This window comes from Phytophthora sojae (assembly GCF_000149755.1).
Source record: "Phytophthora sojae unplaced genomic scaffold PHYSOscaffold_11, whole genome shotgun sequence".
Classification (NCBI taxonomy): domain Eukaryota; phylum Oomycota; class Peronosporomycetes; order Peronosporales; family Peronosporaceae; genus Phytophthora; species Phytophthora sojae.
The window spans coordinates 1,178,502-1,202,308 of record NW_009258125.1 but is presented as its reverse complement, the minus strand read 5'-3'; the positions used below and the strand labels follow the sequence as shown (position 1 = coordinate 1,202,308).

Sequence of the window (23,807 nt, the reverse complement as noted above, 5' to 3'; positions counted from 1 at the left end):
CTACCCGACTCGTCGCAGCCGTCGAGAGACTTGGAAGCCACGTGCTGCCTCGTTCGTCACTCTGCCGTCGTCCACTGCCGTGTAGCCATCCACCGAGTCCGTGGCGGCGTCTAGCCACGCTTCGTCCACATTTCGTCCGTTCGTCTCACGCTCGCTCCCGAGCGCGCTGTTGCTGACTTGTCCGGCTGCTCGCTAGCCGTCCAAATCGGAAGTGAGCTCACATGTCGAGCTCGCAGTACTCATGCTGCCTGAGGGGCCGGGGTCCAGTGTTGCCGATCCTGTCGACCACGCTGTCCGCTGGATGCACGTCCCACTCCTGCACCAGCTGCAACACCGCCAATTGGCGTCGCGGCCGAGCTCGCTCGTGCCCGTGGCGTCCACTTCCTTACAGTACGCTCTCCATTGCTCCTCCACTCTCTTCTCCGCCGCTCTGATGTCTCTTAGCAAGTGTTCACACTTGCCCTTACCGGTAAGACTTACCCCCGGATAATTTACGGAAAGTAAGCGGGAACTTTTTTTAGGTTAGACTTAAGATGCGGGATTGAATCAACTGAGAACCCTCTCACCAGACTGGTGACCAGTCGGCACTAAGCACCTTTCTCCCGTCCACGCAATTTAAGCTGACGCGGGGAACAGTGACGCTCTACGTGGCACTCATTTCCACGAGTCTATCGAGCTCTGAGCGCAGCAATGGCCATACATATTATGGTGGAGGTGGGACGATACTCTTGTCTTGTTGACAAGGCTAACCTACAACAGTAGCCCTCTTGCGCAATGCGTTCGACGGCTTCAACTGCGGGTCTTCTTATGCCGGAATTTCCTGCTGAGTAGGTCCACAACAAGAGAAAGGTCACAGCTCTGTCCATCTGTTTGGTGCGCTGGATGCGAACGTATTATCGAAGATTTTCCCGTTTGCAGCCCCTGCACTTCTTACTTGGGAATACTGTACATGTATCCTGTTCCCGTGCCAATGCTGATGTAACTTCTTGTCCTGGTACTGTACTGTACCTTCCGCCGTGTCATCATTTCTTTCGCGCATGTGGGAATTTACGGATTGGCGTCCAAAGTTGTGTTTATCGCCTCCAAGGGATCTTATTGGAGCAGACCTTTAAGCATTAATGTCGTCTATACTAGCGATCTGGATCGTCCCTCTGTGCTCGAGGCGACTAAATCTACCCTGATCCATCTGAAGCCCTGTACAAGCACATCCGAAGACGTGAAAAAACTAACAAGATAAGTGATTGTGACGAGACCAGCGCTTCCGGGGTCCCTAAGTCTCATCACGCCGTTCCTGCCGCGCTTCACCGACGGAAGGCTTCATGCTGCCATTAGCTTCTCCAGCGGTCGAATTGCAGCGGCTGGCGTGGAGGCTTTTGTTAGTCGTTGCAGTTGGTATGGATTATGGAGGCAAAGGACCCAAGCTGGAATCCAGCGCCTAAAGATCCCTTCGGCGATAGGCCTTTGTCATGTACATAGATACTGTATATGAAGGTCCTCGTACAGCCGAGTACATGTATTACAATACATGTACATATCGCAAGGGAACGCATCGATTGCAAAGATCGATTATGGGGACATTCATCCGTTTGTGGAGTGCATAGACTAAATACATGCGGGATTGAATCAACTGAGAACCCTCTCACCAGTCGGGACGGCACGGAAAGCACGTTTCTGAACAAGTTGAAGACCCCCCCCCCCCCAACGCACTTGGAGTTGACTCGGGGAGTAGTGACGCTCTACGCGGCAATCATTTCATCGAGTCAATCGACCTCTGAAAACAGCGATGGCCATTTAGTGTTCTTGGTGCCTGCATCAAGCGTCGAAATCTGCACTGTAGGGCCTACAGCGTAGGCATCTTTCGGTGTACGGGACCCGCATGTATGAGACGAGGTTCAAACTTCAGACTGTACTGTACACTCGTGATAGTCACAATCCCATAGGAAACTTCAATGAAAGGGGCTGCATCAAGCACCAACTTGGTGCTTGATGCAGCCCCGGCCCTTGGTGGCCAAGGGCTCCTTGGGTGTCTCCTTGGCAAGGAGACCACGTACGCGCTGAGGCCCTCTACTTACCGGTACAGTATTTGCACACCGGCAGCGTTGCACAATGGAGGTTTGTTGAGGAGGGCACGCCGCCGCAGCACCGAAAGGTAACATGGCGCAAGACCAATGCCTGTCCCATCTATTGTTCACAGGTCGAAGAACTGTGCTTGGCCGGCAGACATTTTTTGTAACTTACCGAAACCGGGTATATTCTATCTAAAATAGGGGAAATGTTAACCTAAACAAGTACATCTAAAAGCTTTGAATGGCTACAACAAGTATTACTCTGCATCTCAGCGGTTGATTGCTAACTTTCACACTAAAACCTAAGGTTACCACTAAATGCTATGATGCTATAATTCATTTTTGTGCTAAGGATTTCACGACTACACTATGCTGCCGTTCCATGTTTGGCGAGCGTGTCTAATGTGAGACGATGCACTAAGCTCTCAACACTTGAGGCGTACAGCTTACGTAGCTCAAGCTAGCAGACATGATAGCACGAGATATTGCCAAGCGTTGCCCAGCGATAAAGTATGCTTCAGCGGACTCGGAGGGTGTTAATAATATCTTCACTGCAGATTTGGATAGCTGCATGTTATTATAGGTGGGATTCTGTACCATAACGAGCTCTGGTTCGAATGTAGACGATGCGATGAGTTGCGCAAATTAAAATAAAAAGAGAGAGCGATCTATCTGCCTGTTGGATGAGCTCATTTTGCGAAACTCTGACGATTGACTACTAAGGCTTCGCGGGTGCTGCGATAGCTCGTCTAGACTTGTCTAATCTGCATTGCAAGCGACTTCGGTGCGCCGCACATGCTGCGCTCCAGTCATTCTCTGGATACTTAGATACTTCCCCCACTCAATACGATAGTGGCATCAAAATTCATAGCAGCAGGGTTGCGTGCTTTAGCCCTGTTTGGGGAATGAGCACTTCTCTTTCCGTGTGAAATTGATGTGGACTACATACATCACTTTTTTTTGGGGGGGGGAGGGGGGTAAGAGGTCCTCTATTTACGTTTAACGAGAAACTATAGAGTCCTGGAATCGCTGTAGGGTGTACATACACCACTTTGTGAATCTATCTGCGATTATCGGTATCTATCCGGGTGCACTTCAACTTGAGTACCCTTAGCTTCCGGCTAAGTTTCGATGTACCAATATATCGATTACGCATGTAAAACCTCAGGAATGGTTTCGAGCAGTGAGCTACCAAAACGTTTCGTGCTTTTGACGATCTGCAGTAGCTTTAACTCTCTCTCTCTCTCTCTCTCTGTATATCTAGCTGGCTTAGCTCAATAGTTTGTGAGTGGATACCACGTTTTTGATCCGACCCAGAGCATTTAATTTTGTTCAGTTTTGAGGCCAAAAGCTCGTCCTCAGTAGCTTCTTAACGTAGTTCAAGAACTCGACTTAGTCGACTGTCAGCAAACGATTTATTTAGCAACTATTCGTTCTTGCCAGTAACGTTATCCTGCTACTGTAATGTTCATCGATTGATTTCTGAAGCCTTATTAACAGAAATGGCTACAAGATTAACTTGCGATTTGAACATGTTTCGCTGAGATTATTACTGGTAAATACCAGTTCTCTGGATTTTATCCAGAGTCCAGGAGTGAAGGCCACTGAGGTGCCATTATTCTCACATCAAATACCTGCTAAATATGGGTTTGAGCGCTGCTGATGTTTATAGCTAAAATACCTGTTATACTGGATAGCCTGCGATCTAATCAAATTATGCTGCTATGTTGACCCATCCGCTTGAGATTAAGTCAAATTACCTATTATTTTGCATACCCTTTAATCAAGTATATATACCTGTGATAGATAGTTTATCCGCCACTCAAGCGACATCCATCGGATTTTTTTTCGCTCCAACAACATGCCAACGGGATCCCGCCCCAGTTGCTAGAGGGGCATTGCTTCGAAAAATGTTGTATCTTCGCTTCTCAGCACCGCCAAGTATCCTATACACACTCATACTTTTACCAAATTGGTTTCAAAAATATATGCACGAAGTGCCGGGTTTGCATCAGATTTTATTAAAATGACCGGGTTTGGAGTTTATAATATGGAAAACGGTATAGGCAGCACGGGGACCGATGCCACGAGCGAGCGCAGCGAGCACTGGTAGACAGCGCGCGTGTTCCCAACGTTGCAACAAGCTGATCAACTAGAACTTGCATGTCCGAGTCAACCGTCGCCGCCATAAATGAAGACAGGAAAGAGGCTTGACGTAACAGCAAGGGATCTCGTGCCGCATCTCGTAGCTTTCGACCTCTTTCAACCGTAAATCAATGTATAGTCTTTTGCTTAGTCCTGGTTTCCATGCTACAGTAGTAAATAAACACTTTCCGAATCATTATAAGTGGCTTTGGCGTTGCCACCGTTGGCCGCTGAATCGATTGCAACAAATTTCCGGGTGGGCATCGTTAAATATCCCCCACAGTTCCAGGCTAAATCGTGCTCGAGCATTCAGCAAGCCAATATATCAGTACATAGCTTATTTAACTACCTGACAGTAGCCGAAAAAAAAAACTAAAATATCACTCAAACCAACGCTTACTGATTCTCTTATCCACCATATCATCGTCCATAATAAAACCCAACCTGCTCAACATGAATTCAATCAGCTGGACAACGTTAATGGTGATCATGCAGTAAGGCGATCGCTAACTGAGTAAGATGGAATCTGTACTTCCAGCCGACCGATCAAGTGCACGAATTAAGACCGTTTGATACTGAATAGGAAGGTACAAAACATCATTTGGTTATACTTCGGTAGTGTGACCCGTACGACCCAAGGGCATCTCCTGAGCCTGCTTCGCAGCCGCGGCATCTGCCCAGAAATTGCACCGCTATTAGTAAGAAGAAACTGATTCACAACATAACACAGGGGAAGTTGAGGATTGTAGCAAGCTAGCCAACCCTGACGATCTTAACGATGTCGATGCCGTCTACGTAGATGTAGCCGCGATTATTGACGATTCCTGTCGAGTTGAACGGGGTACCGAGCTCCATCAACTTACTGGAACGCGTTCTCGAGAGACGGCATCAGCTCACGGCTCCGGTGCTGAAGCTGCCTGCGCATGAGGCCTGAGTCGCATGACCTCTGGGTCTTCACTAATGATGCCGGTCATATGGCTCTTGCCACATGCCATAGCTAATGATGTAGCTGCCAGTGGCCGATGCTTTCGTCGTAATGCCTAACTAATAACACTGTAACTTTATATGCACAAGAGCGACGTAAAATCCAGAGCTGTTCCGGGCAGAGCACGGCCTTGTTTCAGAGGTCAACTTTCGATTAATTCGACCTGTGTACTCTCCCGGAGCGAACGCTCCGGGTCGCCTATTAACCAGTGGTTGCGAGCTGTGCGTTGTGACTGGAACAATGCACTTGTCCTATTGACAAGAATACTAGCCCACTTGTGCAAAGCATTCGGCGGGTTCGAGTGCGGGTCTTCAATTCGGAGTGGGGAACGACTGTTGATGATGAGATTATTAAATAACGATGCGGCGTATGTTGGAGATGGACGAGAGACTAGAGAATTTCAATCTCATACATGTAGTCTGGTAGACCATCGCGCTATCGTGATTGACTTGATAAATACTATCTCCAACCAATTACAACTGTAGGCGACCTTTAAGCTGCTGACTAAGGCTAAAATCAACTGAGCAAACCGCTATCTGCGGTGTCTTCATCGGCACGACATGGGGCACCACGTTTTTGAACAAGTTGAAGCCCCCGGCGCGTGGGGACCAAGTGAACGTCCGTGTGCTGCCTACATACAGTCAGTAGCAGTACCAGCACTTGTTATCGCGAATGCTTTTCTCTGACAGCCCTCGGCGCGCTCTGGACTCCACGCACTTTATGTTGCTGCTCATGGAAGTCGGAGAATGGATATCTGTCTGGATCGAACGTCGAAAATCGTGAGCGCCGTCTTTCGGTGAACGGAACTCGTATCTATGAGACGAGGTTCAAACTTCAGATTATGGTAATCACGGGAATGCAAGCATCACAATCCCTCAGGAAAACTTCAAGGAAAGCGGAAGCACCAAGCACCAAGGCGACGGTACGCCTGATTAATGCAATGCCGATGGAAGGAGGTACATGTACATGTAGTGCCTGCCATCTACAGGGTAGTGGACTCCTTCGTGCCTCTGCTGATGTACGTAGCGGCTAGGAAGCCGACGCGTGAGTCACCTTGGTCATGCTCATTTTGCCTCCTTCCAAGCACAAGCATCACGTGGACCCTACCAAGCCAGCCGCCATGTTGAAGTCGTGGCTCGCCGCTGTCGTCTTCACGGCCCTGGGGCTCTCGACTCAGTCCGTTGTCTCTGCGGACGAATGGGACGCGCGCGCCGACGCCATTATCGGCCAGATGACCCAGATCGACGTGTCCGAGGTCATGACGGAGGACGCCTGGGAAGTGGACGAAGACAAGGTGCGCGAGTTCGCCAAGATGCGCGTGGGCTCGTACCTGACCAGCCCGCTGAACAATGGCGGCGTGAACGGCACGTACATGTGGACAACCGAGAAGTGGCGCGAGGTCGTGACTAAGATCCAGGACATCACCATGGAGGAGAACGGAGGCCACCCGATGGTCTACGGCGTCGACTCGGTGCACGGCGCCATCTTCGTCAAGGGCGCGGTGCTCTTCGGCCAGCAGATCAACGGCGGCGCTTCGTTCAACCCCGACCTCGTGTACGAGCAGGGCCGCGTGACCGGCAGGGACACGGAGGCGTCGGGTGTGCCATGGATCTTCAGTCCCATCCTCGGCATCTCGCGCAACCCGCTCTGGCCGCGCACGTTCGAGACATTCGGCGAGGACCCGCACCTCAACTCGGTCATGGGTGAGGCCATCATTCGCGGAATGCAGAGCAACAACAACACAGCTGCCTGCATGAAGCACTGGCTGGTGTACACCAAGACCCCCACGGGCCACGACAAGGACGCGGTCCAGGTGAGTGACTACGACATGCTGACCTACTTCCTGCCCCCGTTCAAGGCCGCCGTGGACGCTGGCATGCTCAGCGCCAAGTCCGGTATTGAGCAGGTCGTGGGCAACAACAGCTTCAGCTACTTCAACGGCCTGTACCCGATCGGCACGTACTCGGAGGCGGACCTGGCCACGGCCAAGGAGATGGCCAGCAAGGCCGAGTACACCATCACTGTCATTGGCGAGGAGACGTACGTGCTCATGTCGACCGAAGCGTGAGACAGCGACAAGCGAGTGGCCTCCGTCTCATTACGCGCCGTGCGGTGGAAGTCCGTGAGCTGGTCGATTTCGGCGTAATCGGTGACCATCATGCCGTCGAAGCCCACATCATCACGCAGCAGCGCGTTCATGACCTTGGTGTTCTGCACGGTCGGGGCGCCGTTGATGGAGATGCCGCCGAGACGTCGTCGTTGTTGCCGATCAGCTCCAAGTTCTGCTCACCGGGCACGGGGGTGTCGTACAGACCCAGCTTGAGCTTCATCTTGCCCACGCGGCGAGCGGAGGCCTTGAGACGCTCGAGGTACTGGGTGCTCGCCCGTGCTGAGCGTGAACGTAGCGCACAGCGGGTTGGCCGCGGCCGTCTCGTCGCAGTTCGTCTCGGGCTTGATGGCTACGACGTAGTCGCAGTCCTCCGCCACCTTCTTGAGGCCGTGGCCGATCTGCGAGTAGTACACGCTCCAGTCGTCCGACATGAGCGTTAAATTGACGGTCTGGGTCTGGCCGGGCTCGAATCGCGAATTATTTATTTAATTTTCGGCCACCATATTGGTACCGTGGGGCAAGTTAAACCATCAAACTCGATGAAAGAGTTCCCACTAATCTGTCACCGGTACTGAGTAGACCTGAATAACGTACCTTACCATGTCAAAGTCCACCTTACTGTACAATGTGGCCGGAAAGCCCTCTACCGCTGTACCAGGCAAGAGTCTGGATTTTCATGAGAGACACAGGACGGGAGCAAAGACGAATTCACCTTCCGTTTCTCTACCGAGCTTAAGCTACGTTCAACGTAGGTCATAGAACAACACTCCAACACATTTGATCATACATGGGTACCGGTAGTTTTGGGAAAACCGGGTTCCCGATGGGTACCCGGGTTCCCGCCAATTGTTTCATTTGCCGACGTGTCTTCTGCGCTCTTATTGTATGAAATACGATAAATGTGGGTGGTTTGTGGCGAACTGAACACAACCGTTCCTCGGGAGCAAGGGAGAATTAAGAAACCAGGCCGCACTAGCATCGCACGAGAGCACCACTGTAGACAATATGGCTGAAGAAACGCGAATGAGTGTCCAGCTAGAGGAATCGGTGCATCGTACGTACTCGAAGGCATCGAACGTTCGCCCGCAGAACACTTCCCGGGCGTACACGAACCAGCAACACGAGTTCAAGCAATGGTGTAACAACAAGGGCGCCGCTTTCAACGACCTCACTCGACACACGGTCACTGGACCCAAGGTTCGTCTTTTTCTCGAAGAGTGCGTCATTGGGCGAGAAAAGCGTCGCAAAGGCCGCGATGGGAGATGTGAAAAATTGGCAAGTCTTCCGTTAACAGGTACGTTGCTGCTATGGTAGACTTGTGACGGCAGCAAAAACGCTTGAAGATTAATAACTACACTTCTCCACGGGATGATGCTGTCACTACGCATCTCAAAATTACGGAGTATGAAGAGGATGACCGGCGCCGGAAAGACTTCGCCGATCGCGGTGCGGATACAATGCTGGATGGCTATACGACGACTGAGCAGATCCAGAAAATTGCTCGCTTTTTTTGACATCACGGAGAGATTCTGGAACAAGTTTAAGGAATTTGCTGGTATTTGTGCTCTCCCATTTTGCGCTTATGCGTGGTGAATCGGCCCGTCGTATGGAATTAGCGGGTCTCCACTCAATTTCACTGGAAAATGAAGGCTATTCGGCTTGTCGAGCCTTGGTGATGGTTATGAGGCAAGGCAAAACGAACCAAGTGGGGCGGATCGAAGTAGGCGCATGTATGAGGAACAAGAATGCCGATATATCACGGCCTACTTGGGTTTTACTTTTTCTGGCGGTGGCATGTCGATTTGGAGTATTTTCCCGATTTTTCGAAGTCAGTACAATGGTATCCCGTGAAGCTGCTCAAAACGGGGAAAGATCCAACAAAACCGATGTCGTATAAAGTTCACCGAGAAGCCATTGCTAGTGCTTTGGAGATCATTGGTCTTCGCAGTCGCGCTAAAACGCATGTAGGGAGAGGCTCCGGTGCTAAGATGGCGGACCTCGGGGGGGGGGGGGGCGGCAGTGAGGCCCAAATTCTCCGATTGGGGAGGGGGAACAACCAGGCCATGGAAAAATGCTACCTCACGTCACTCCCACGAGAAGCGATGCGCACTTTGGCAGGTTTTGAGCCTACCCGAGGAAGTTATTTTATACCTCGAGCCTGTGTTGAACCACTGCGAGATCTTCAGCAGAAGCTTTTCCCATCGATAGAAGATTGGCATGCAAAGATGCATGCGGGGGAGTGTGAACAGTCTATCGCTGGTGGTGGATTTCTCGAACGGTTGCAATATCTTCGGGTTGTGATACTCCAAGACGCGGTTGTTTTGGCTGATCAAATGCCGGGGCATCCAATATAGAATCATGAGATTTTCAACAGTGAATCGTTTAAGAGATTAGATAGGTTTCGAAGCGTTCCTCACCCTCACTTTACCTTCACAGCCGTTTAAGTTCGCACTCGTTGCACTTTTTGCGCACAGATCAGTGTGTAATCAGTGGGCAAAATCCCTACATTTTGCGAAGCCATCAGAATTTGATCCTCAGATGCACCTGTACGAATTCATTAAGTTCACGTGCGAACTTTCCAATTCCGAACATTATCTATACAGGTAAACTGGTCAACTGTATGCGCACCTATCTAGCGCAACTTCCAGTACTCCGGTCCCGATTTTGCTCATTTTGCTCTGAAGGTGAAGGTGCGGGTGAAGCGAATTTCGAAACCTATCTGTTCAAGAGAGATGTAAAGGCTGCTATGAGCTCCGTTGATGATCCAAGTGAGCGAAACCTGGAAAAAAGCAATGCCCGCGGTAAAAGCAAAGCTTGATGGTGTTTACCAGGAACTCAAAGCATCAGTAAACGGCATTCAAACAAGTCTGGAAGGTGTTCAAGGTACTCTTGCTGATGTCGTCAAAATACTTTCTCCACTGAGCAATGGATCGGCGCTTCTCCAAGTTAAAATTGTTGGTGGGGGCCAGCCGGAGAAGCCAACCGCTGATATACCATCAAGCAGCGAGACCGTCGCTGAGGCTGACAGTTCCTGAGACGTTGTAAGCTACAAGCTTAGCTGTGGTATTCAAATGGTCCGCGAGTTGTGGAACGAGTGGTCGTACGGACTACCAGGTGGTTACGCGGTTAAACACCTTGAAGAAACGTTTGGCACGAAATGGTGTGATAGCCATGAAAGGCGTTTCTTCAATCGACCACGCAAGGTGATTGATCTGGTAATGAAAAAGGCTGCTGTACATCGCAAGAAGAATCGGATACACGGTAGCGATGCTATTGACCAAGCTCTCGCCGACGTTGAAGCGATTCGTACAACCTGTCAGAAGTCGCTGAACTGGTTATCTCAACATGTAGACCAGGTTGCGCATGAACTAGGTTTATAGTTGGCTGGTAGTGGCAGCGTACAAAATGTCGGATAAACCGGTGAGAGCAATGTATAAATTACGAAAACGACTGTATCGCAACTTACTGCGGTGTCAATGTGTGGTACCTCAGTGACAATGTGCGGTACCTCAGTGACGATGTGCGGTACCTCAGTGTCAATGTGCGGTACCGCAGTGAGCTTTGGTGGTAAGTACCGCAGAGAAGTTTTGCGGTAACAACCGCAGTGTAGGTACTGCACTGTACCGCTGTGGTGGATAGTGCAACAATGCTTTGCGGTAGCTACGCCAGCGTGTCATCGCGGCACTTGGTGCAATGTGACATTGCGATAGCAAAATAGGGATGGTTGGGGCACGCGCCACGACCAGACGCGGGGAATCGACCGAGCTCAGTGCCAAATTATCCGTCTGCTGCAAACCTTAAAGCCATCGCGCTCCGGATGAGGTGCCACAGAGGGTTTTGGGTCTACGATAGTGACCATGGCGCAGACGTCGCCTTTTCTAGAGCCGCACGCTTTGCACGCGAACAAGCTGCTCAAGACGATCCCGGGGTCAACATAGCCGCATGTAACTGATTACGATCTCGTGCTGGTAGGGCCTTGCGAAACTGCTGGCTAGGCGAGCGCCCTGATACCCGGAGGAAGTACATGCTCGACAATCCGGACACAGGCTTCTCGCTGGACGGAAACCCGACGGGGATAGCCAACGGGCGTCAAGCCCGGACTCGGTATCCAAGAATGGTTCCAGCAGATGTAACCACCCCGGAGGAAGTGCACGAAGAATTAACGACGGAGACGGCACTTCCGACACGTGCAGTGTTACATATTGACCAGCAAACTCGATCGCGACTCCGCGAATTTGACGAGTTTCAAGCGGACTTGCTAGTTGCTGCATTCACCGCCGAGATCACTTCCCTTGGGTATGCAATCCGCCAAGGCGACTTTGACCAAGTTGTGGCACGCTCGGCCGAAGTTGTGGAGTGCATAAGCGCCCAGATAGCTGTCAGCATGCCTAACGTCGAGCGAGGGCGACTTGAAGTAATTGCGAGGTATAACGCACAACATCTAAGAGCAGCTTCAACGCAGATGGCGTTGTACACCGATGCTGAGGCCTCGAGTGCCGTGCAAGAAACGCTCGCCAGCGTCACCTCCGTAGTGTCACCGTCAACTGGCGATCAACCTCCCGCTGGTCGTCTTCGTCAACCACAAAGAAAACGCATGCAAGAAAACCACAGAGAAGAAGCGCGTGGCAAGTATTAGTGGAACTGTCGACACGGGGGACGACCGGGCTAGTTGCAACTCAGAGATAACGTGTAACGAGACTACTGCTAAAAGTGCAAATAACTCATGTGGAAATCCTGATTCCAGGTCCTGCAGCAAAAGAGACAGTGAAGATGCTGCAAGTACCAACGTCAACAACGTTACCAGTCAGAGCGATGTCGATCGGAGCACCACAGGCGCGGGTGAGAGATCTGGTGATGCCAGCAGCGACGGCGACAGCGTTGACAGCGTGAGCAGTGCGTCGGGCAGCGAGTCGGACAACGAGTCGGACAGCAAGCCAGGCAGCAAAGGCCATGAACCTGATAGCGCGAACAGCGAGGAGAAGAATGCTGGAGGGGCGACAAGCGACGACGATGCCGAATTTGTCGCGCTAAGCCAGCCTAAGCATGAAACCAAGCGTGCCACCCCGAACAAGTTTTTCAGACCGCGATCGTCAAAAAAAACCCCGCTGGTCGTGTGGAAAGACCCCCAAGCAGAGCGCGTCGTTCATGTATACCCGGACAATTTAGACAGTCTGTTACCAGAGCGTCCGTTGACGCAAACGGCTTTGGGCTATTTCATTTACCGGTTCATGGCGAGAGAGCAAGGCGTGGTTTGCTGATGTGGGTCTGAGCTCTACGGACTGATGGAAATTGCAAGGTACACCCGAAACCCACGCGTGAAACTGCGATTGTTCGATGAGTTGGCAGAGCAGTTCGACTGGAGTACCTATCGCTATGTACTTCTGCCTGTGTCTGGACGCAATCACTGGGGCCTGGTTATTGTTGAGAGCTTCATGACCGCGGGGCCCACGAAGCTTTACCATGTGAACTCGCTAAGAAAGGCTCATAGTCCTGCTTACGCGTTTGACGTGCTAGAGTGGTTCTTGGCAAACGTTCACGAAAAACAATCAGGATCAGAGTCCACTGCTTTTGCGTCAAGCGCCTTCGCGTTTGACACAACCCCCCAACCGTCGAACATGGTGGATTGTGGAATTTACGTGCTCTACTACATGGAGGTGATTTCAAAGCGTGTTGCCGAAGAAAAACCTGCTTCCATACAGCAGGGTATTGCGTCGTGGGTCGCGTCGGTGTTCAATGTCACGAAAGCCTCCGCTTACCGCAATGAACTTCACAGCAGGCTTTCGCCTGCATGACCACAGCAATCTCCTGGGCGTAGCCAAACAATTGCAGGGTTAGATCGTCGACCCTCTTAAGCGGAGCTCTCAATACATATTGATTTTGTCAGCAACAATGCAGCAGAAATGAGTGCTACTGCTTGACTGAAAGATCGAACTGCGTGCACGAGGCCTCTTTACTTTCTGCTGCAGCTTTTGTTTTAATTGTTTTTTATACATCTCAATGAAATTCTCGAGCTCGACGAGTGTATCACCAGCACTTCCACGTTACACGCGCCAGATAGAGAATTGGAAAACACCATACCTACCTCTTGAGCCAAGCTTTATCATGCAGCTGTGGACATGACAATACGTGCACTATGCTATCCCACATCCACAGCCACCCGCTCGATGCCTTCCTTGCGTTTACCTTGGCTTACTTTCCGCTACTCGTGTGCGACTGGCGGACCAGAAATATGCCTCTCCAGCTTAACATTCACGGTGCGGACAGGCTCCCCGCGGTTTGCCACTTCATCGTCGTCCGTCTCCTCGTCTCCGCTCTTGTGCCTGATATTTCTGGTCAGCAGCAAAGAGCCCCTCGAGGTGCTTCTCCTGCTCTTCTCGCTTTCCGTAGCTCTTTTAGTAGCTTGAACTGCTCACTGCTGCCCCCTACGATTCGTTAATCACCACGACACTCTGCATGATGGGGACACATAAAAGCCTCCAGACGTACATCACCGCTAGCGACAGTAGTGGGGCCGTAGCTGCCGCCCCCAGACACTCAAAGACGACCCCAACACCGCAGTCACTGACGAAGAAAAATGGGAGTTTGACACGGATAAACCACAATGCACTCGACATGTAAATCCAGGTGATTATGTAAAACGGAGCTGCGCACCAGCTGTCAGTTATTTCCCAGGTCTTCGTGCAAGTGAGATTGTGCGGAGACCAGGTCTCGGACCCACTAAGGGCCCTGGTTGATAATCATTCATTCACACTTCGTTAGGACTGTGTCTAGTACACGTGCTTTCGAATTTAACCCCAGGGGTACAAATGTCCCCCCTATTCCTAATTTTATTTCTTCCCCCATACTAAACCCTGTATTATACACGCTAAAAAGGTACAATTGTCCCTGAGTCCATGTATTGTTTCATTTTAGCGTTACTTCGCTTACTTCACTTACTTTTTATCGCTACTTCGCTTACTTCATAATACAGGTTTATTGTTACTTAACTTGCTGTTACTTCAAATGTGTACATTACACAACTACTTACTTCCAGCACGCGCGCGCGCTGGTCGATACCGCCGAATACCGGCCTAATAATATAGGGAAATGTATGCCGGGCTAACAGCGTGCTATACATGCAGGCAGGACCATGTAGCGCCGAATATATAGGGATTTGTATGTCGGGCTAGCAACGCGCTACCAGCAGCGACACAGGACCAGACAATAGCGGTTGCATTGCAAAGCTGAGAAAGAATTAATTAAATAGTGAGGAATGCAGAACATATGTTACTATTAAATGTTGTATGCCTATCGAGTTCAATTCTAGCTAGGTGTACGCACACAAGCTGGTTCGAGAGCTCGGCCATTACGCTGTTGGAAGACGCCGTTGGCTGGGGCGTGCAAGCTGGCCCCGCTGGCTGAACCTTGCTAGCAGTGCCCTGCTGGCCGCAGTACTCGGCGTAGCATAGCAATGGTGAGCTGAAGCCTACAATACAAACCGTTTGTCATTCGGTCAGTAGCGAAAAAGTGAATGGAAGAGCTGTCTCGATTTGCCCTAAACAGGACAGCATCCTTGGAGTTATGCTATATTGAAGTCAAGTATATTTGAGACGGTTTCAAACGAAATGATGCTTAGGCGCCATTTAGAGTTTTCGAGATAATCGCGTTTGAAGTTGACCAATCATTTTTCGGAGATAAATGGAGACCAAAATTTCGAAAGTGAAAACCACACGTAAAAAGCGTAAAACCACTCTTGTTCGATTGCTGTTAGCGCGAGCTTTCCGACAATATACGATACGTTAAAATTGAAAAAATATGGAGGTCACGCCCCAAATAAAATCGGGAATTTAGGCGGTCCGAAAATGGAGATACATGTATTTTTTTCTACACCGATGTCACTCCGCGCGTTCATAACCTTTTGGAGCGTTCAATAGCTTAAACGAAGCACAAGACACGCCGCTTTCGATTGATGCGGTTAAATCGCGATTCGTACGTAGGTTCGTAAGCATCTTTTCGTTTGAAACCGTCTCATTTATCAGCCCGTGTACCAGTCTGTAGGGATGGGCTGTCGTGTTAACAGGAGTCCTGTTACAGGACTAGCACAGTGAGTGCCAGTCTATTTACCAATCCATCTATAATACCAATTCAAATGTGCTGAAAGGTCGTACAGTGGGATAACCTGTCGTGTTTCTCGTTAAACAGGACAGCGCTACCCGACTTCAACCCACAACCCGCCATTCGTGAATTTACCGCGCTGGGAATCGAATGCGGGGAAGCGCTAGCAGGTATGGAGCGACTACCAGCGCGGCAACGCAAGGTTCGTGGGGTATATGGAGCGTGCGGTGCTATTTGCTCTGTTGTTTGCTAACTATGGGTATTATCTACGTGTATGCAGCTCGCATGGTGGCGTGCAGCCGAGCGGTGGCGGCGGCGAGCGGTGGGGCGGCACCACAGGTTCGTGGCTGCGATGCATTTTCAGCCGTGTTGCAGGGGCTATTTGCGGTGTTTGGGCAAGCTACCTAAAATAGTACATTTAGGGCGAAATTACGGAGGTTTATTTGAGTTTATAGTGAAACCTTATACAGTTACCATAGTTGGGAAATATACTGGCTTAAGAAAAGGTTGCCCGTCGAACCTGCTTACGTCTTAGTATACAGCTTATGACAGTGAGTACAAGTATTGCACTGCTGTGGTCGACTTAGCTTCTTCAGAGCTGGTGGAGCTATCGACAGCGCAGTACGCTCGTGAAGCAGTTCTTGTCTGGGGCTCCAAACAGGAAGCTCATACGAACTATGCTAAAAAGTACCAGCGCTTGTCAAAATATGCAAATCGATCCCAAAAGCATATTTCTGTACCAGCACTGCTGGTCCAGCAGCCCGTTTTTGGTTTTTAGCATCTGTACGGCTAATATAGGAATTTGTATGTAGCCTGCTGCAGTTCCGCTGTCGATATCACCTCCCATCCCAAAGCTCGCAACAGTACAGCACAAGAGCAGGTACAACGCTGTACATGTATCTCGCGAGACCTCTTCCGCTTAGGATGACCAAACCAGAAGAACACCTCTTGGCTGTTGATGTCGTCGAACACTTATCCACTCATATTATGTGTACTGTACATGTAGAGCACGCTGCAATTTCTACTCGTATAACATTTTGCCGCATAGTACAGCAACACCATGTTATCCTGAAAGCCATGACTGTCGCGTGCGTGCGCGAGTGTGTACCTTCCTCTGCGTGGGACCCTGGTGGGAATCGTGGGGCATATGGTAGAATATCATCAAATCTCCGACCGCACTTAAGATGATAGGTATACAAATCCCCAGTCAAGCGCGGTCGGAGCATAACAGTATTACCCTACCCCTTCCCAAAGTGTTATGCATACACAGTCCAAGATAGATTAGTCGTCCCGTTCGCTCATTGGTCGGAGCCTTGGGATGGATGGCACGGAGCGAGCGTAGTGAGCCCCCGCCTGCGGTTTGACAGTCCGTGTGCGCACGCGGCTGCAAACCCAGGACCCAGCAGTGCTCTACCTAGCAAGCGGAGGCGACGCGTGCGAGCCGCAGCGGGCTTAGGGTTCTGGCCCAGCGAGCGCAGCGAGCCTTTAGGGGTTTTAGGTTCGCGCGTAGCGCGTAGCTGGGTGATAGTTAAAGGTGACCCCCCTCCTATCCGCATGTTTTGTGTACGAGTCGGAGAAAGTCGGAGTCGGAGGTTTTTGGGTATGGTTTCCTGGTGGTGTTATTATTAATAACAGGTTTTTGGGTATGGTTTCCTGGAGGTGTTATTATTAATAACACCTCCAGGAAACCATACCCAAAACCCTCCGACCCTCCGACTTTGTGTTACACACGCCATAATAACTTATTATGGCGTGTGTAACACACAACATGAGTGTTGTTCATGTGCACTGTCCCATTAGAAACCGGATCTTTTCTATCGCGTTTTTTTTTCGGACTCCAAGTCCATTTCGCAATTTGCACCGCCGATATGCGTTGGTTTACTTGGGCTGTACTCACAGTCTTGGCTGCCGTCCTGGCTGCCAGCAACGCTACCTCTCTCGATCTTGGCCAGAACACAGCGGCGGATACAACTTCAGACTCGCAAAACGATAGCGACGCCTATGGCAAGCGATATTTAGCTGGCGTGGTTGATTCACCGCAAGTCGACTACGTCAAAGAAGAGCGCAACGTGCTTTCTTCGGGGGTCTCAACTTTGATCAGCAAATTGAAGAGAAGTGTCCGTAAGCTGAAGCTGCACTACGAGGACTTGCGGAAGAAGAGGTTCTTGACCAAGATGGAAGTCATGTTCAAGGCGGGTACGACGCCCGAAAAACTGGCTGATCTCTACGGGTCCACTAAAAAGGTCAAGCTGCAGACCGAGTTCAGGCAGTTCTACAAGTGGAGGTCGGGCTGGACGGAGCAAGCGCAAAAATATCCGAAACCAGGAAACCTGAAGGCAATTCCAAAGTTGGAGCGCCTTGGTTAAGCACCATTTGGCCACTCCAATCCTGAAACTAGCTACTTCAAGTAGTAATGTAAAGGGAAGTTTTCTACCTGGGTTGGCTGTGCGCTGTTGGAGCTGTTGAGGGTAAAAAAATATAATACGTCTGCATTATTTTTATTCAGCTCGGAAGTTAAGACTGACTGCCAAAGCCTGCTCATTTTTTTGAATGACCAGTACTGGGACAAATAATTTCATCGGCATTGGTGTGAATTCAAATTGGCACGGGAACACGGTCTTCCCAAGTGTGAAGGTATAGACTCGCCGAAGAACCGGAGGGGCTGCAAACAGGAAAATCTTCGACAGCACATGCTCATCCAGCGCACTCATCGAAGAGAGTGAACCATGTTCTTGATGCTTTCTCTTGCAGCTTGACTCTTTTGCAGACTTCGAGGCAATCACGCTCAGTAGCGCAACTTTAGTCTCGATCGGCAGCTTTAACGCTCACATAATGGGCTGGAGATGATATTGTTGAAAGTTGCTGATGTCAACGCGGTAGCTACTCGGAGCTACTACGTCGAAGTACTCCAGGGTCTCGTTCAGCTCCAGCATGCGCCGCATCGCGTTGATCTCATCCTCAGAAGTTGGTCCGTTGCGCACCTCACCAGTTCCATCGTCCCAATCCCTGCCCCAATCGAATAGCTGCACTCGAAGCCGTCGAACGCACTGCGCAAGTGGGCTGCTCTTGTCGCGCAGCCTTGTCAACAAGGCCAGAACATCATCCCAGTCGCAGCCCAGCTCTGGTAGTTCTTGGTTAGTCGCGCGGTAGTCACAAAAGTTGAGGCGCGCCTCGACCCGGTGTCTGCATAGAGCCAACTCGTCCAATTTCGGGCAGTATTGAAGCATCATGCTGTCATCCAGTTGCAGTTGCGATTCTCTGACAGAAAGAATCTTCAATGGCAACCCAACGGCTGCTAAAAAGTCTGGCAGCCCAACAGGTCCAACTTCGTTCTCGACCGCGAATGTTAGTGTCAGTGATGTTACTCCACGGGAGCTCGCTTTCATCGCGTTTGCTTGCGAGAACACGAGGTCGCGTCGTTGGACTTGACACCACCCAAAGCCAGAGATCATCACATTCACCAACTTACTCTCCCCATCGTCGCTGAACGTTCGAACAGATGCAATCTCCTTGTGTAGTGATATCGGACTGGAACCCGTCCGCGGCTGACCTTGTTCATTGAGATCGCAATGGATCTCACTGTCCGCCTTAAGTGTTGCTTCTCATTCTTCGACTAGACCTCTTGGAGTTCCACAAAGGTCTTCTTCCGGATGCTCCGATGCCATGATAGTGCTGAAACCTTCCATGTCCTCGACGGTCATGCTGTCGAGCGAAGTGAACTCCAAGCGATAGAGCGAGGAGTATCCACGAGTTCGCTTGGAGAAGAAGGCATAGGCAAGCCACTTCCATCGTTCACGACTGCCTCCATCGTCCGTCGAGCTGATGTCTAGATACATGGAGACATTCCTGGCCGTTTGGTTGGTCACAATAGCCGAGCACATGGAATTAAAATCACGATAGGTTAACGTGTGGTCACAGTTCAAGTCAATCGTGCCGAGCTGAAGTGGAGAGGACCCATCGCTAGATTTGCCATCTGAGGCGAAGCTCCTCTTCGTCAGGAGGCGTGGCCGCTGCGGAGTATTAAAGAGGGTCATCATCAGCTCTCCGAAAGCCACTCTGGATTCCTGCACGTTGTCGAACAGCGTCCCCAGTTTTCCTGCCCAGAAGGAAACTTGCGAAAACCACAAGTTTTCACGTACCAACGTGATCACCAAATCGACGTACTCGGCTGGCATCCCTCTCTCTCTCTCCAAAGTCCAGAATCATCGGCTCGATCACGAACGTGCAGCGCAGCGACCCAGCCTCGACCGCTTTGTTCTCCACGTTCCGGTCGTACATCTCCCACTGCGCCTTAGCCATTCGCTCCGCGGTCCAAATACCTTGCAGGGCCCTCACCCCATCAGAAGGATCACTCGTCTCTGTGAAAAGCAGTCGCGCCGGGACCTCGATGTCAAAACCAGGCTTGTCTGCTGGTAAATTACCAGCCAACTCTGCGATATTCTGCAACGCGACCAGATAGTCTTGGCTGGCTTCGGTGCGTTGGTAGACGCCGAACCACCGAACGAGCGAGATCTTGCTCCAGATTTTGGGGGAAACTGAGGCGTGTATCCCCATTTACTAAGTATCATGTAAAGCTGGAATAGTACAGCGATTTCTTCTTCATAAATTTCTTCTCCTTCCACTCCGAGGTCCACTCCACACTGGTGCTCCAGCCAATATCCCCACACGGATTGGTCCACGTGCGCCACAGCCGCCAGCAGAGCCAAGGCTTCTCTGAATTTCTGGATCGTGCGTTGAAAATCTTTTTCCGCTGCTTCAGTGATGGCTCGCTCTTGGTTGCTGTTCTCGAACCGTGCAGGGGGGTACACTTCCAGGAAGCGCCTCTTGAAGGCCCAGATGCCCTCGTCAGCCTCGGGCCACCGGTACTTGATGCGGGTGCGTAACACTTCGGTCCATGGCGCGAGGAAGCCCCAGCGCTGCTCCATCCTCCTGTGCGTGCTCAGATGATTATACTGTATCCGGTTACAAGTTAAAACGTAACCATGTATAACCACTGGTTAAAGTATTAACCAGTTACACACGCATCGAAACCAACCGGGATGCAATGTAACTGGCGTATTGCCTCTGTCGATAACGGCTATTGCTATTGGATGTTGTATTCTTGCCGATTTCGTGAAAGGATGCTGTCTACTATCGTCTGCTACGTTTACGCAGCTCTTTGCTCAGTTGTCATTCACACCGTAACAGTTATAGTTACGCCACTACAGGTAAGGACTGAAAAACAAGACAAGAGTCGTACAGTGTACACCATTTGGGACGGTTTCAAACGAAAAGATGCTTACGCACCTAAGTACGAATCGCGATTTAACCGCATCAATCGAAAGCGGCGTGTCTTGTGCTTCGTTTAAGCTATTGAACGCTCCAAAAGGTTAAGAACTCGCGGAGTGACATGGGTGTAGAAAAAAATACATGTATCTCCATTTTCGGACCCCCTAAATTCCCGATTTTATTTGGGGCGTGTGACCTCAATATTTTTTTCAATTTTAACGTATCGTATATTATCGGAAATCTCGCGCTAAAAGCAATCGAATAAGAGTGTTTTTACGCTTTTTACGTGTGGTTTTCACTTTCGAAAATTTGGTGTCCGGTTATTTCCGAAAAATGATTGGTCAACTTCAAACGCGATTATCTCGAAAACTCTAGGCATCATTTCGTTTGAAACCGTCTCATTTTTGGACCAGATCTGTGCGCAGGATTATGCCTCGATGTGGTTGTGAATCACCACGAACTCAGATACCTGACTGAATTCAGGAAGTACCACCTGGAGCCAATCGATCGCTCGTTGAAACTCCCCATAGAGAGTAAGATTACGTTTCTGAGCGTGATGACCCTCCGACCAGAGATACCGAAAGGCAAGCTGCGGCGACGTAGATTGTCTCGAGCTCAGCGTGTGATATCCAAATTGGACCACCACGCGGTGTCTCGAATTTTCGAGTTTGCCTCGCGTCCGGTGCGCCGCGAGGTTTATCTTCGTCACACATGCGAAGACAACTGGAAGGAGGAAACTATTCAAGTCTTGATCTAGCTGCACTACCGTAGTCAACCTTTTTCCTGGTGGGGTCGTAGGTAGCAACGCATACACGCTGGAGCGCTTCAACTAAACATCCTGAACAAGTTTACTTGTAACTCTGTCGGCTCATGCACCACGGGCGACGGTATGTACATTCATTCGGTGGCGCTGAAACGTTAAAAATGCAGCGGGTGTTCCTCCGCCCGAGTGCTGGTAGAGCGCCAACGCTACAGTCCCTCCGCAAGTTGATACGCCAAAGTGACGGTGGGTCCCGCAGCTTTGCAAGTGGATCGCCAAGTCCAAGTGCTGTACATACAGCCACCCATCGTCGAGCCCCGTTGGCTGCGGTGCTAACTGCGGCTGGCTTCGCAGCATTCAAGGTCACCCATTTTACTATTAACTTACTAGTTGTTTTGTGCGCTTAGTGAACGAATAAGGTTATGCAAGTAAGCTTAGGCCTACACAAGTATTCTGGGCCTGACGAGCGCACGCTCGAGTATTTGCGCTTGTCGAAGTTGAGCGCCGCGAGCAGTGAAAAGGTGCGCAGTAGACTGGACGCATTCTCAAAAGCGATGGTTGTATAATGTTTTTGTGTGTCTGTTAGAGAAATCTTAAGCAGAATCCATGTAAGGAGTGTCAATCTTCCTTACCCACTGAATGATCTGATCTCACGGTTGACGTTTTATTTATTGCTTGTCAAAGATCTTGAGCCGGCCAGTGCTGCAGTGTGTGGGTTTCTGTACGCGGAATTGGGCCCGATTGACGAGGCACTGCGGTACTTCGACGCCACCATGAAGAAGATGCACACAGTGAGACCCATCTCAGTCAGCTGTGCATTTGGCGTGTCGGTCCAAGCTGCCATGGGCCTCTGCTACAATGCAAAGTACGTTTCCAATTGTATCTGGTTTGGCTGTGTGGATAACAAGCTAACATTGTGCAAATTGTGGCTGATAGAGGACGCGGCGATATTGCGGAGCAAATGTTTGAGAATGCCATCCGTCAGTGCGAGAAGTGCCAGGGCCACTACGCGTTAACATGGCCCTCAAGTCTGGAAGCGGAGACGCTCGCCCGTCTCGATAAGACTCGCTACGCATGTACGGCGTCATATTCGCGTCGATGGACCGTTCGACAAGGCTTTGGCACGAGAGCAGCTCCGGCGTAAGCGGTTACAAGACATTATCGAGGGTCGAGCGCCCTGCAGGGTGCCAAGGCTGTTTTAACACGTTCAGTACTTCCAAGAAACTACGTACATGTATGACAATTCTGCTGGAAACGAGCGCAAGCACAAGATGAATGGGGAACAATGGAGTGCAGCGCAGCATTGAACATGAATAAGGTTGTGGGTTGAATGTTATGCAAAAATATCCAGCCTGTTCGTCCAGAGCTTGCAGCAGACGTGCGCTATCGACCTGGGCAAGCTGATAAACACGACCCAGGACTTGAGGGCGTTTGTCGGATTTATCGCACTGAAGTTTGTTGTGGCCAGGAATCCCACACAACGAGCAGTGTAATGTATCTGATCGCGCACGATCCATCGCAGTTATATTTTTTAGATCTTCCGAGGCCGGTCTAAACGGGCCCCTCTTGTCCAACTCCGTGCCGCACAAATGTTAAAATCAAGGAGGTACGACCGACGAGCTCCAGCATGTTCCACCTGGGAAATGCTGGGCAGCGTGAAGATACGGTAAAAGTTGTTTTGACACGAGATCTCGGAGCGGCCTCCCGTCATTAAAGCTTTGAGCACCAGCGTCCAAAGTCGACGAAGGGCCCAATCGAACCTTGGCCGGGTGGAGTTGTTTTGGCTGTATTGTGCTCTACAGTTTTTCGGACTGTTTGTGCCAAGGTGATCAGATCCCCTACCTTTAAAAGAAGACGTGCGTGGCATTTTATTTTTTAATGTAAAAAAATAATAACGTTAGCAATCAGCGACACGGCATCCGCCTCCAACTCTGTCAAGAACCTCGAGCTAAATACCACAGAGCTACCTACAACTGTACCGAGTGATCGGCACCACAACGCAAAGCAGCGTTTGACTGACATCGGCAGCTCCCAACTGCTCAATAACGTTGATGAAATGCGTGGCACGAATCCTTCGGGGGTCTCAACGTTATTCAGCAAATTGAAAGGCACCAAAGGCAAACTGCTCTGCGCCGACTGGCAGATGAAGACTTTTTATTTTCGTTGAAGATGTTCATGACCAACATGAAACAAAAAAAATGTACGAGGGAGGCGCGACTCCCGAAAAACTGGCTGAGCGAACAAAATATAAAGAAAAACTTCAATACCTGCGAGTGAAGCGGAATATAAAAAAGATCAATACATTTTACTGTGAATCCAACTTTCATCACGGATAGATTCGCCACTGTAAGTGGGATACTACTACTACTAGTTAGAACT

At 50.3% G+C, this 23,807-nt stretch overlaps 8 protein-coding genes across 8 annotated transcripts; 5 read left to right on the top strand and 3 right to left on the bottom strand.

Moving 5' to 3' along the window:
* On the bottom strand, positions 1–192 carry PHYSODRAFT_288819 (hypothetical protein; the record flags this gene model as incomplete). Its single annotated transcript, XM_009538079.1, has 1 exon — positions 1–192. A coding segment is annotated over one exon (192 nt), but the record flags the coding sequence as incomplete, so codon positions are not given.
* A 6,124-nt stretch (positions 193–6,316) lies between these two features.
* Positions 6,317–7,264, top strand: PHYSODRAFT_527785 (family 3 putative glycosyl hydrolase; the record flags this gene model as incomplete). Its single annotated transcript, XM_009538078.1, has 1 exon — positions 6,317–7,264. One exon carries the CDS (start codon positions 6,317–6,319, stop codon positions 7,262–7,264), a length of 948 nt encoding a protein of 315 aa, XP_009536373.1.
* A 365-nt stretch (positions 7,265–7,629) lies between these two features.
* On the bottom strand, positions 7,630–7,779 carry PHYSODRAFT_365951 (hypothetical protein; the record flags this gene model as incomplete). Its single annotated transcript, XM_009538077.1, has 1 exon — positions 7,630–7,779. A coding segment is annotated over one exon (150 nt), but the record flags the coding sequence as incomplete, so codon positions are not given.
* A 3,641-nt stretch (positions 7,780–11,420) lies between these two features.
* On the top strand, positions 11,421–11,942 carry PHYSODRAFT_526914 (hypothetical protein; the record flags this gene model as incomplete). The annotated part of the gene is made up of 1 exon (XM_009538076.1): positions 11,421–11,942. One exon carries the CDS (start codon positions 11,421–11,423, stop codon positions 11,940–11,942), a length of 522 nt encoding a protein of 173 aa, XP_009536371.1.
* Positions 11,943–12,738: 796 nt separating this feature from the next.
* Positions 12,739–13,098, top strand: PHYSODRAFT_526474 (hypothetical protein; the record flags this gene model as incomplete). The annotated part of the gene is made up of 2 exons (XM_009538075.1): positions 12,739–12,824; positions 12,885–13,098. The coding sequence occupies 2 exons, from the start codon at positions 12,739–12,741 to the stop codon at positions 13,096–13,098; spliced, it is 300 nt and encodes a 99-aa protein (XP_009536370.1).
* Positions 13,099–17,268: 4,170 nt separating this feature from the next.
* Positions 17,269–17,766, top strand: PHYSODRAFT_306225 (hypothetical protein; the record flags this gene model as incomplete). Its single annotated transcript, XM_009538074.1, has 1 exon — positions 17,269–17,766. The coding sequence occupies one exon, from the start codon at positions 17,269–17,271 to the stop codon at positions 17,764–17,766; it is 498 nt and encodes a 165-aa protein (XP_009536369.1).
* Positions 17,767–18,225: 459 nt separating this feature from the next.
* PHYSODRAFT_306224 (hypothetical protein) lies at positions 18,226–20,325 on the bottom strand (the record flags this gene model as incomplete). Its single annotated transcript, XM_009538073.1, has 4 exons — positions 18,226–18,824; positions 19,020–19,496; positions 19,540–19,935; positions 19,959–20,325. 4 exons carry the CDS (start codon positions 20,323–20,325, stop codon positions 18,226–18,228), a joined length of 1,839 nt encoding a protein of 612 aa, XP_009536368.1.
* Positions 20,326–22,201: 1,876 nt separating this feature from the next.
* Positions 22,202–23,595, top strand: PHYSODRAFT_306223 (hypothetical protein; the record flags this gene model as incomplete). Its single annotated transcript, XM_009538072.1, has 5 exons — positions 22,202–22,293; positions 22,365–22,568; positions 22,780–22,915; positions 22,964–23,034; positions 23,337–23,595. 5 exons carry the CDS (start codon positions 22,202–22,204, stop codon positions 23,593–23,595), a joined length of 762 nt encoding a protein of 253 aa, XP_009536367.1.
* Between the last annotated feature and the right edge of the window lie 212 nt (positions 23,596–23,807).